At 41.8% G+C, this 13,367-nt stretch overlaps 1 protein-coding gene across 7 annotated transcripts in view; it reads right to left on the reverse strand.

Annotated features, from left to right (window-relative positions):
- Window positions 1–8,765, reverse strand: part of LOC125913573 (mediator of RNA polymerase II transcription subunit 18) — a 131,589-nt gene extending 122,824 nt beyond the window's left edge. The window contains exons 1-3 of one of the 7 annotated variants that reach the window (XM_049618783.1): window positions 8,563–8,732; window positions 7,848–7,990; window positions 1,610–2,372 (exon numbers count right to left, since the gene is read on the reverse strand). In XM_049618783.1, coding sequence (XP_049474740.1) covers window positions 1,819–2,372; window positions 7,848–7,920 — 627 coding nt within the window. In that variant the 5' untranslated portion in view covers window positions 7,921–7,990; window positions 8,563–8,732 and the 3' untranslated portion in view covers window positions 1,610–1,818. The other 6 variants (XM_049618758.1, XM_049618759.1, XM_049618760.1 and 3 more) reach the window with 6 other exon arrangements.
- Between the last annotated feature and the right edge of the window lie 4,602 nt (window positions 8,766–13,367).

A 13,367-nucleotide genomic window follows, 5' to 3' on the forward strand; every position in this document is an offset into this window, starting at 1 on the left:
ACACTATAGTCTAATGTCCTGGAAAGATGTTAATGATAAACAGAAAAAGGAGGATATAAACCGGTATATATATATTTTTTAATGTTTATTTTTGAGAGAGTACACATAGAGAGTGCACATGAAGGGCATAGAGAGGGAGACAGAGGATCTGAAGTGGGCTCTGTGATGACAGCAGTAAGCCCGATGTGGGAACTGAACTCATGAACTGTGAGATCATGACCTGAGCTGAAGTCGGACGTTTAATTGACTGAGCCACCCAGGTGCCCCAGAGTAATTTTATAAAATAAATATACCTTGGGGTGCCAGGGTCATTCAGTCAGTTAAGCATCCAACTCTTGATTTTGGTTCAGGTTATGAGATCAAGCCCTATTTCAGGCTCCGTGCTGAGCCTGGACCTTGCTTGGGATTCTCTCTCCCTCCCTGTCTGCCCCTCCCCCACTCATGCTTTTTTTTCTCTCTCTCTCAAAATAAGCATTACAAAATATATCTCATATATATAAATTTATAGAAGACTAGAAGGATATATACCAGAATAGAAATAGGTTATCTCTTTGAATAATAGGATTATAGGTTATTTTCTTATTTTTGTTTGTATTTAAAATTTTTTCGATAAATGTGCCACTTTGGTTAAAGGTAAAAACTACCACCTCTATCAAAAAATTTTAACATTTTTTTTAAGTTTATTTGTTTGTTTACCTATTTATTTTGAGAGACAGAGAGAGACAGAACATGAGCAGGGGAGGGTCAGAGAGAGAAGGAGACACAGAATTCAAAGCAGGCTCCAGGCTCTGAGCTGTCAGCACAAAGCCTCACACGGGGCTCAAACTCATGAACTGTGAGATCATGACCTGAGCCAAAGTTGGACACTTAACTGACTGAGCCACCCAGGTGCCCCTGTTTATTTATTTAGAGAGAGACAGAGATAGTGTGGGCAGGGGAGGGGCAGAGAGAGAGGGAGAAGAGAGAAAACCCCAAGCAGGCTCTGCACCACCAGCACAGAGCCTGATGCAAGGCTTGAACTCACAAAACCGTGAGATCATGACCTGAGCTGAAACGGAGAGTCAGACGCTTAGCCAACTGGCACCCCCAGGCACCCCTCACCTCTATCAAACTTAAAACTAAAAACTGCCGGGCGCCTGAGAGGCTCAGTTGGTTAACTGGCGGACTCTTGATTTCAGTTTAGGTCACGATCTCACAGTTCACAAGATCAAGTCTCACACTGGGTTCCATGCTGATGGTATGTGGAGCTTGCTTCTGATTCTCTCTCTCCCTCTCCCTGTCCCTCCTCCTCTCACACTTGCTCTCTCTCAAAATAAATAAACTCAAAAAAGAACATTAAAAAAATAAAAATAAAAAAATAATAAAACTAAAAACTGCCTTTTTTTTTTTTTGTTCCAACTGGTAGTTAATCTACCCCAAATTAGCAGGGTAACAAAGAATCAAAATCACAGATGTTTTTCTTCATAGGCTTTATTACCAACTAATACAAGCTCACAGCCTCTACTTTACAAATCTGATACACAAATAGCAAAAAGAAATTCAAAAGATTTTTCTTTCTAAAAGCTAATTTATTCTGGTTTTCCATCTTTATACAGAGGAATTGGATAGATTCTTCAGGTTATCCTGAGCCTTTAATCTGGAAAGCCTGTCACAAGTTTGCCACATGAGGAAAACTGTGCAAAGAACCAACTAAGTTCTCACTGTCCTCCTTTCTGAGGGAAGAATGCCTGGCTGGCAGTGGTGGAAAAGGGGAATTTACTACATTTTCTTTTTTGTAACAGGTGAGGGCAGGCCCCAGTGGCAGACAGACTGTCTTAGTCACATGAGCCTTTTGGGGTCTATTTTCTCTAGGTGAACCAGAGGTTTCAGCTGCTCAGCAAAGTTCCTCATGTCATCAGAGACCATGTCCTGCCCAGCTGGTGCAACAACACTTAGTTCCACGAGATAAGAAAGTGACAAGGCCTCAGTGCTGTCTGTGTTTCCTGGCACGAGGATGCGGAAGATCTTGTACACCATAATCTTCATGATACCCTTACGAAATAAGTGACCCTTGGCGACAAACTCATGGTCCATGCGGAAGCCCATTTCCATTAAGAAGTCAGTGAGGTTCTCAGATGTTGCAATGTCCACACAATTTCGCACCAGGGCATGGCGGTTCTTGTCTCCCATTTCTGGCTGTCCCAGGTAGCGCAGATGCCAGGGTGCCCCTCCCCTATCCATAGAACGCCGGGCCCTTAGAACAAACGGACTGGCCTGCTGGCCCTTAAGGAGGAATACCATCTCATGGTCAAGGAAAGTCTCGGGTTCCATGTTGTCGCACAAACCACGAAGGCGGTGGATGAGGCTTTCCAAACTGTGATCTAAAACGCTTCCTGAAGAAGGAAAGAGCATTGTTGAGTCCCATCTTTAATTTAGGGTACTGGGATTAGTAAAAGATTGAAAAAACTTCAATGAAAAACCAAAACAGTTTACTGCAGTATTCTGTAAAGTACTGGTCCAATATATGAGATTTTTGAGGGATTATACTGCCAAAGTATTGGACAACATTATGATAAAGTTAATTCCCTTTCAGTGTTTTGCATTGTCTTATCTGGTACTAGAAAGTCCTTAGGCCTTCTCTAAATGCTAATCTCCAGCAGGCTTTGGGCTCAGAGTCTTTAACAGCAAGAGCATCTATCTAGAATAATAACAACACTCTTTTGTTGCCATTTATTTAAAAAAATTATCTTCTATTTCCAGCAAACACAAGTTTTCCATCTATAGATTATAACATTTCTTTTTTACACACTATATTGAAGTAAGAGAACCAAATGCTCCATAGAAATACACTAATCTTTGTTCTCTTATTCATCCTCCAAACAGCATTTTGGTAAGATTATTAGATTATACCCACTTTAAAATCTATCTTCTCTTGGCCTCTGGGACACAACTCTTAGTTCTTCACCTAATTCACTGACCATTCCTTTTAAGTCTACTTTGCTGGGTCTTTCTCATCTTCCCTAATTACTAGAGGATCCTAGGACTCAATCCTGGTCCTCTTTATCAACAATCTCTTCCTCCCTAGGTGACCTAATTTAATGTTATGGCTTTAAATATCATCTATGGCCTGAGGACTCCCATGTTTATATCTCATGAACCACAGACTCATATATCCAACTGTCTACTCACCTTCTCCACTTTGATACCTAACAGACATCTTCACCTTCATATGTTCAGTATCCAGCTGTGGGATTTCCTCCAGAATCCTATTCCTTCTGCAGTCTTCTCCATCATAATCAATGGAAACTCTCTGCCTCCAGTTGCCCAGGCTCCAAACCACAGAATCATCTGGAGTCCTTACTTTCCCCCACACCTACATCCAATCCATATGTTTAAAATACATGCAGAATCCAACCACTTCTCACTCCCTCATTCATTTCCATCTGGTCCAAGTTTCCTTCATATCTTGCCTGTTTTTTCCAATAGCTACTTCTACCCTTGCCTGCTTCTTCTCCACACAACAGCTAAATGTTCTTTTTAGAATAGAAGGCAGATAATGACACTCTTCTGCTCAGAACCCTCCAATGGCTTCCTGTGTCATTCAAAATAAATCCCAAAGTCTTTACTATCATCTACAAGGCCCTATACATTGTGGTCTCTACCAGTCCAGCATTATTTCCTTCACTATCCCCCTACATCACTCTCTCCAGCCACAGTGATCTTCCTGCTACTCCCTGAAAATGCCAAGTATTTGATAAAGTATTGCTCTTCAGAGCCCCTTCCCTTATTCCCTACACGTAGAACATTTTTCTCACCAGTATTTGCATGCCTCATCCCATTACTTTCTTTCAGTCTTTGCTCAAGTATCACTTTATCAGAGACATCTTTTCTAATCACCCTAAATGAAGACTGCAGGTCTCCCTCCGATCACTTTCCACCTCCCTGCTTTAGTTTCTTTTAGTATTATTACTTCGATTCTTTTGTCATCTTTCAATATATCAATTGTGTATTGATACTTTTTTTAATTTTTATTATTTAATTTTTTTTTTTTTACATTTTTTATTTTTGAGAGACAGAAAGAAACAGAGCACGAGCAGGGGAGGGGCAGAGAGAGAGGGAGACACAGAATCAGAAGCAGGCTCCAGGCTCCCAGCTGTCAGCACAGAGCCCGTCACAGGGCTCGAACCCATGAACCATGAGATCTTGACCTGAGCCGAAATTGGACACATAACTGACTGAGCCACCCAGACTCCCCTGTGCATTGATACTTTATTCATCTTTCTTCCTCCGCTGCTAGGAACATATTCAAATGTTTATTGAATAAATCTGTTAAAGTAAGAGTATACACTGTTACTGTGGTAAACATTGATAATGGGACTCAAAGGAATGAATTTTTGGCAATGGACAGTGTTGTAGGAAAAGCAATAACAGATTAAATACAGGATAGAAGATCATGGGAGCAGGGAACAGGTTCTACATTCAATACATTGTACCCTACATTCGGGACAGTATCAGACGTGTTTGTTCATTCCTCAAACATTAGAGCTTTTTAAGTGTTTAAGTTCATTCAACCTATACTTCTTCTTTTTTTTTTTTTAATAATGTTTATTTATTTTTGAGAGAGAGAGAGTGGGGGAGAGGCAGAGAGGGAGGGAGAGAGGATCCGAAGTGGGCCACAAGCTGACAGCAGTGGGCCCGATGTGGGGCTCGAACTCTTGAACTGGAGATCATGACCTGAGCAGAAGTCAGACGCTCAACTGACTGAGCCACCCAGGTGCCCCCTCAACCTATACTTGAATTCCAGGCACTATGCTAGGAAGTAGAGGTCTATGTCCTCATGGAGATTAGAATTTAGTGGGGGAAACAAAAAATAAATAAGTATGTGAAGAGAAATACAAGGAAATAAAAGGGGGGTGGGATAGAGAGCAATTGGTCGGGGTGGAGAAAAGACCTGAGGGGTGGGAGTCAGAGAAGGTCTCCCTAAGGGGATATAACAGAGCTGAGACCTGAGGATGAAAATGAGATGGTTATTTAAAGAGCTGGAGAAAACTACTGAGGCAGAGAGATCATTAAGCTCTATGGCACAGAGGCAGGAAAGGAGCTGGGGAATTCAAGAAAATGAAAAGGTATCAGTGTGCCTGAAGTGCAGTGAGTGAGAAGGAAGACACCAGTGAAAGGGGGATGTGGCCTGGGCCACGGTGTGTAGGCCTTACACACAGTCTCTGGTGAGGGTGGTATTTTACCCCAAGGTCACCAGGGCAGCTATGAGCTCCACACTTTATTTTCAACAAAAGGGAAAGACATGACCGATTTATACTATAAAAGAATCATTCCAGGAAAACTGGTATGGACTCTTCAACAAGACACGGTCATGAAGAAAAAAAGTGTGAATGAGGGGAGACTGATCCAAATTAAAAGAGACTTAAGAGACACAATTATCAAATCTAATGCATGAAACTTGATTGCATCCTGGTTCCAAAACACATTTTGGGGACAACTGGGGGGAAACTTTTGAATATGGACTAGATGGTAGATGATATTGAAATATATTATTAATTTTCTTAAGATAATAATAATGGCATTAGGGCTATGAAGAAAATTATCCTTTGGGGCATCTGGGGTGGCTCAGTTGGTTAAGCGTCCGACTTTGGCTCAGGTTATGATCTCACGGTTTGTGAGTTTGAGCCCTGCATCTGGCTCTCTGCTGTCAGTGTGGAATCTGCTTTGGACCCTGTCTCCCTCTCTCTGCTCCTCTCCCACTTGCATGTGTACTCCCTCTCTCAAAAATAAATACACACTTTTTTTTTAAAGAAAAATATCCTTGTTTTTTAGAGATGCAAACTGAAGAGTTTAGGGGTAAAATGTTATAACGTCAGAGATTTTCTTTAAGAATAGCAAAAAAGGGGTGCCAAGCTGGCATATTCAGTAAAGCATGCGACTCTTGATCTCAGTGTTAAGTTTGAGCCCCATGTTGGGTGTAGAGATTAAAAATAAAATCTGAAAAAAGGAAAAAAAATAGCAAAAAAAAAAAAAAAAAAAGGAGGCAAATATGGCAAAATGTGGCAGTGTGCGGAGTCTGCTTGAGATTCTCTCTCTTCTCTCTCTCTCCCTCTCTCTATGCCCCTCCCCCACTCACTCTCTCTCAAAAATAAACATTTTTTTAATCTAAAAAAAAAAAAAAAGACCCAGGCTGAGATTAAGAATCAGATGCTTAACCGAGTAAGACACCCACGTGCCCCAATACGACAATTTTTTAAAAAGATGGACTGTTATTTGGAAAGAGACAGATAATCAAAAGTGGAAGCAATGTAGTGAGTAAAAGGTTATGAAAGTAGGTCAGAAGAGCAATGATAAACCAGGATGTGGTACTACAGGTACAGAAAATACATATTTAAGATATATTTTGGGGGGCGTCTGGGTGGCTCAGTCAGTTAAACGTCTGACTCTTGATCTTGGCTCAGGTCATGATCTCACAGTTTGTGGGTTGAAGCCCTGCATCGGGCTCTGAACTGACAGTGCGGGAGTCTGCTTGGGACTCTCTCTCTCCCTCTGTCTCTGCCCCTCCCCTGCTTGTGCTCTCTTGCTCTCTCTCAAAATAAATAAATAAACATTAAAAAAATTTAAATATACTTTGGAAGTAAAATGAGTAAGACTTAGAGATGGACTAGCTATGGGAGTAAAGTGAAAAACAGAGACTGACTCCTAAATGTTTCGTTCTTGCAACTGGTGAATGACAGTGGCACTTACTGAGTTGGGAAGGACTGAATGAGAGGTAGCCTGAGGAATGAGAATAACCTTATGTTGTTCATACTAAGTTATTACAAGAATAATCTGAATTAAAGACTAAATTCTTCCACTGAACATTATATGACCTCCTGAAAATCACTACCCTCTCTGGAGTTTTCTCATCTGGGAAAACTGCTTTACCTATTTCCTGATCTATAAGATGGAGCTAATAATAGTATCAGGGAATCACCATAGGATCCAATAATCCCACTTTTGTGCATATATTGAGAATTCAAAGCAGGATCTTGAAGAGATATTTGCACACCCATGTTTGCTGTAGCATTATTCGCGATAACCAAGAGGTGAAAGCAACCCAAATGACAGATGAATGGGTAAAGAAAACGTATTTACACACAATAAAATGTTATTCGGCCTTAAAAAGGGGGAATCCTGTCACACGCTACAATAGGGATAAACCTTAAGGACATTAATGCCAAGTAAAATAAGCCAGTCAAAAAGACACTGTATGATTCCACTCATATGATGTATCTAAAGTAGTCAAAATCAGAAACAAAGTAGAAAGGTGGTTACCAAGGGCTGAGGGGAGGGGAAAGGAGCAATTAGTGTTTAATTGGCACGGAGTTTAAGTTCTGCAAGGTAAAAAAATTCTAGAGATCAGCTATACAACAATGCGAATACACTTAACACTACTGAACTGTACACTTAATTTAATGTTATGTGTTTGTGACCATAATTAACATTTAAACTTTATTTTTTTTATTTTTTTAAAAAAATAATTTTTTTTAACGTTTATTTATTTTTGAGACAGAGAGAGACAAAGCATGAATGGGGGAGGGGCCGAGCGAGAGGGAGACACAGAATCGGAAGCAGCCTCCAGGCTCCGAGCCGTCAGCCCAGAGCCCGACGCGGGGCTGGAACTCACGGACCGCGAGATCGTGACCCGAGCTGAAGTCGGACGCTTAACCGACTGAGCCACCCAGGCGCCCCAACATTTAAACCTTAAAAAGTTGTTGTCTACTGGGTGCCAGAAATTATGCAGGCTGCCTTTAACAGCCTCTCACCTCCACAGATGCCGAACAGAAAGAGGAAAACAGGCCATCCAAGTTGCCTTGTTCACTTACCTTGCAGCAGGTACTCCATCATATTAATGGTGCCTCCAGTGACAGGCATCATGGTGACTGGAGGTGCCTCCATGGTCTCCGATTAAGTTGAAAACAACAGAACTGATTTCGGAGTCCCCAGTCAAGTAAAGCACAAGAAACACCTGAAGAAGAGTTACATTGTTAATACATCAGAAGGATGGAGAGACAACAGATCTGCTCGAGTCATTGGCCTTGACATCAAAAGATTCATTTACCCAAACTTTTTGAGTAGCTGGTATAGGCCCGTTTCAGGAACTGATGATACAGAAATATACAAAGGAGACTTGGTCATGGAGTTACAGCATAATCTTCTAGTCTCAAAGTCTGAAATCTCTAAAAGTTTTCTGTGCAATCTTGAAGAAGTCATCAATCCTCTCACCCTGGAACTCAATGTCTTACCTATAAAATGGGGCCAACTGTATTTCACCTCCAAGACTTTGTGACATGCGATAACATTCAGACCCGAAAAGTGACTTAAGAGACTTTGTCTACTCTTTAATTTATAGATGAAAATATTGTGTCTTTGGGAGAGGGGCCCAAGGACACAGGAAGTCGGTGGCAGAGCTTGGATCAGACTAAAATCTAGGCGTTCCGCCTCCCTGAAAACGCCTTTCAAAGCCAGCGAGGCGGAAAGTGTTTTTAAGAGGACGGTTTAGGTCCCTTAAGTCAGCATCAAAGACACGTGCCCACTTACACTAGAAACACACCTCCGGGCGCGCTGTAGTCTCTACTCGCAAAATGGGTAATATATTCACCCCAGCACGTCGGAGCCTTTAAACGACAATTAGCCCCCAGCCCTAAAGTTAAAGCCCTCTGGGTGTTGCAACACCTCTTCTTCGTCTTTCCATTTCCGGCAAGAGGCGGTCGTCACGTAAATCTCCACACCGACGTAAGGGTGCCGAGAAGGGATAAAAAGCTCCTCTTTTCTGGCTCGCAAGCAGAAGCGCATGCGCAAGATGCCTTGCTGCTGTATGGGAGATGGCGGCTTCTTTTGGAGCGTTCCTCTGGGATTTACCGGTGTCGTTGATGTCATAGGCCACCCTGTAGGAAGATATTTTTTCAAGTTCGACGACCTGGAAAGTTTTGCCTTAGGAAATCTCTTGACGGGCAAAAGAGAGCCTGGGGAAGGGACCTGCAGAAAGCAGAGGAGAGAGGGTGAAAAGACACCCTTTACTGCGAAGTATAATGTTCTGAACAATTGGGGAGCTTAGCAAAACACTTAATATTTGTTCACTTTACTGTATATATTTTACTTCAGGTTGAGAATATAGGGAGATAAGTAAATTCAACGAATGTTTGTTGAACGTTGATTTGTGATGAGTGTATAAGGTGCGGACAAAGTGAGGACTAGAGTGAAGTGGATGAGGCACTCTCCTGTAATGAAAGAATCAAAGGGACACCAGAAATTCAGTGGCTGTTAAGGACAGCCGAAAAAGGACAAGAGAAGTGACACCCAGAGGTTGAGAGGGGCCAGAGAATCATAAAAGTAGGCATAGATTTGCCACCTCTTTGTAACATAATGGTTCCTAACAAAACCTTGGATCAAAAAGATTAATTTGGTTTGTAATGTTTCATTAATGTTTATAATGTTGAAAGAGAGCAGGAAAGTGGGCAAATAAAAATGTTGGTGCCACAAAAGAAAGAAAGACACTCAGTGGCTAAGATAAATAATATTTTAATGCAATATTTTACAAATTTAATGCAAAAAATACTGAACAGAGTATCAAAATTTAATATTTGACCCTCACAGCAGCCCTATGAGCCACGTACAATCATTACTGTAATTTCACTGATGGGGAAACCCAGGCAACGAGTTGTTAGCATACAAAGGAGTGGAGAGACTGCGATACAAATGTAAGATGGTTGACTTCAGAGCCCTCTCTCTTAATTACTTGCACTTCTAGGTCTAGTTCCCCCGCTGTTACCTACACCACCTCCCCTTCATTTTTTTTAATTGAACATTTCTTGAAAGGCTAGACTGTTCCAGACTTTCTGTTAGCTGTTGACTCCATCTGTACCCTCAAAAGAGTTTATAGGCAAGTTGTGGGAATCAGAGGGTCAAACTAAGGAGCCTGTACCATGTGATTTGATTCAATAGAAAAATGAGGTATCAACAGCTCAGCTGCTTTGGAAGCAAGCAGGACACTTGATCCATCGTGGGGGCATCAATGAAGGATTCCTGGAAAAGGTCATCAAAGCCCAGAGTAACCTGAAGGATCAATAGGTGTTAGATAAAGAAGGGAGGAAAGGGAGTTTCAGGTGAGGGGAACAGCATGTACAAAAGGACACAGAGTTAAGTAGAATTAGGATATAGAATCTGAGGTTAGGGGCCAAAATAAACGAGTCCAGGGAAGGAGTAAGGCCCCAATCCTGGAAAAACTTGCATGCCAGTCTAAAGAACATTTGTGAGCTTTAAAAAGATCACCTGGGGGACCCCTGAGTGGCTCATTTGGTTAAGTGTCGGACTTTGGCTCAGGTCATGATCTCACAGTTCTTGAGTTCGAGCGTGCATCAGTCTCTGCACTGAGGAGCCTGCTTGGAATTCTCTCTCTCTCCCTTTGTCTGCTCCTTCCACTCACTCTCTCAAAATAAATAATATAAAATAAAAAGATCACCCTGGTTGCAATGTGGAGAAAAGCTTGAGAAAGGAGAGCTTGGAGAAAGAAGACCAGTGAGGAGCTTTGACGCAACTCCCAACTGAGAAATAATTGCAAGAAAAAAGAGATTTTAAAAATACAGAATGATTTGATGACTAACCAGAGCTAAAGATAGAAGGAGTCACAGGTGTCTAGATTTCTACCTTGGGTGGCCACGGTAGTGCTTTTTTTCTGAGCTAGGAAACACAAAGCAGTGTGGGTGAGGCAGGAAAGGTGAGTTCATATGTAGATACATTGAGCATGAGGTGTTTATGAAACACACAAGTGGTAGTGCCCAGCCAGAGTTAGAAGAGAGAGAGCTGGGCTGGAGGTAGTCATTTCAGAGTCAGAGCCTGATAGATGGTAGCTGAAGATATGAGAATAATTGAGATCACCCTGAAAGAGTGTAGAACAGGAAGACAAGACGACTAAGAAACTGGACCTTGCACAGGACTCTGATGGTTATTAAGGCTGCATATACCCCAGGGCTTAGGATGTGCCTCCTGATCTGCCTGGTGATTCACAATGTTGGGCAGAATGACAAGCTCTCAGCGCTCTAATGACTGGAGGAGGTTGTAAAATTGCTGGCCCTCTTTTTTTCATATACAGACACCAACTTTGGAAAGTCCAGTGAATTATGGGTCCCTTGAGGCACCATAGTATTTATCCATATTTTAGCTGGCATTTCAAAGTAGGGTTAAATTAAAAAAGAAAAAGATGGACAGGAAATCTGTGAACAAAATGGTAAAACTTGGACAAAGCCTAGGAGTTACAGGGATGGATTTTTCTGATGAGGATGTGAGGCCTGGAGCCTAGAATGGGCCTCACTTCTGTCCTCTGCCACTACCCAGCTGTGCTACCTTGGGCAACTCACTTCCCCTCTCTGGGCCTCAGCTTCCTTTCTTGTGAAACAGAGATAAAAATAGTACTTTTTAAGGTGGAATTTGCAAAAATAAAATGAGATGTTTATGAAACACTTAGCGCAGTGGCTGGCTTATTGTAAGCAATCAATAAATGGTTGTAACTGTTATTGGTTTTATATCTTGTATCTCATTTGTGCAAGCCCATTCTGTCTTATTGAATATATTTTGTGCATGTTTCATCTCCCTGGTACAGATTGTGAACGTCCTGAAGGGAAGAATCATTATTTTCTTCACATAATGTGTGTCTTAGCTGGAGCTGCTATACCAAAATGCCATCGAATGGGTGAGTTATAAACAATAGAAATTTATTCTTCACAGTTCTGGAGTCTAGAAGTATGACATTAGGGTACCAGCAGGGTTGGGTTCTGTGAGATCCCACTTCTGGGCCGCTGTTGCTGACTTCCTGTATCCTCACATGGTGAAGAGCAGAGTAAAGCAAACTTCTCAGGACTTTTATAAGAGGACTTTTTATAAGACCACCAATTCTATTCACGGGGGGCATTTCCATCATGACCTCATCTAATCGTAATCACCTCCCAAAGGCCCCACCTCCTAGTACTGTTACGTTGGAGGGTAGGGGTTCAATGCACGAATTTGGGGGGAGACACAACATTCAGTTCATAATAATGTGCTTTGTGTGTGTACGTGTTCAAAAATTTTGTTGAAAACATCACAATTACTACCGATTATTGAACTGTTGCTCTACACCAATAACTTGTCACTATATGTGTGGAGATATGCCAAATACTGCTAAAATGTATATATTACCATCTCGATGTTACAGAAGAGGAAAAAGAGGTTTAGAGAGGTAAGGTGACTTACCCAAAGCCAAATGCCAGCAAATGGCAGAACTCATTCACAAGTTCAGTTCTTTCTGACACCAAGCTTGTCTCTTTATCATGCTTCCTTCTGAATTCCTGGGCTCTTTCTCCACAGTGACTTTCCCCAGTTACTACAGTTCGTGCCAGCAAAGGAGGAGAAAAGTTTATACATTAATGCTTCCCAGCCAGTCACCAGACTGGGCTCAAAGAGTTAGTTAGGACCAGTTTTTAAGCAGTCTTCATTGGGACAGCAGACCATCAGTATGAATTTCCAGACACATGTACCTATACACAGTTTCTTCATCAGCTCTCAAGAGTGGCCTGATGGGAATTAAGATAGATCTACACCACCATTATATGCAATGCTAGACCCTCACTCTTAGTGTTACAAACTAATATTTCCCCAGGAATGACCTGACATTTATTGGCTGATTCCTATATGTGTAGTCCTATGGAAAAGGTATAACCATTGCTTTTCAACCTAATTAACCCCAGCTTCCTCATCAGTCATGTTATCCCTCCGTTCAGAGCAAAATCCAAAGCCCTCCTTATGCCTACATGACCTGCCCCCATCACATGTTACCTTTTTGACCATATTCCCACCATCCCCATCTGTGCCTTCTCCCCCCAACCCAGCTCCAGCCACATTCTTCTCATTGCTCTTACTTGAACATGTTAAAGATAACTCTCATCTTAAGTCTTTTGCAATTATAGGAAGTGTGCCTCCCTCATTTCCTGCTCTATTTTTCTTCATAGCACGTTTGACTAGGCGACATACTGCTTACTTACTGAATTGTTTATCCACCCCACCCCATTAAAGTCATAAGCAAGCTCCGTGAAAGCAGGGCCTTTGTTTTGTTCACTGCAGTATCCCCAGCTCCTGGAATAATGCCTGGCACGGTGCAGGCACTTGATAAATATTGTTTGTGTTGACAGAATGATTAGTAGAAAACAGAGGTTAGCAGAAGGATTATTAAATGATTTTCTTGGTCTCCTATATTTAGCCAGCACTGGATTTGGGGGTGGGAAACCTAAGTCCTTAGATTCCAGGCCAGGGACACTGCAATTTTGCTCTAGTATGTGCTATCCAGTGTGGCAGCCACAAACCACGTGTGGTTA

Source organism: Panthera uncia, assembly GCF_023721935.1.
Source record: "Panthera uncia isolate 11264 chromosome C1 unlocalized genomic scaffold, Puncia_PCG_1.0 HiC_scaffold_4, whole genome shotgun sequence".
Taxonomy (NCBI): Eukaryota; Metazoa; Chordata; class Mammalia; order Carnivora; family Felidae; genus Panthera; species Panthera uncia.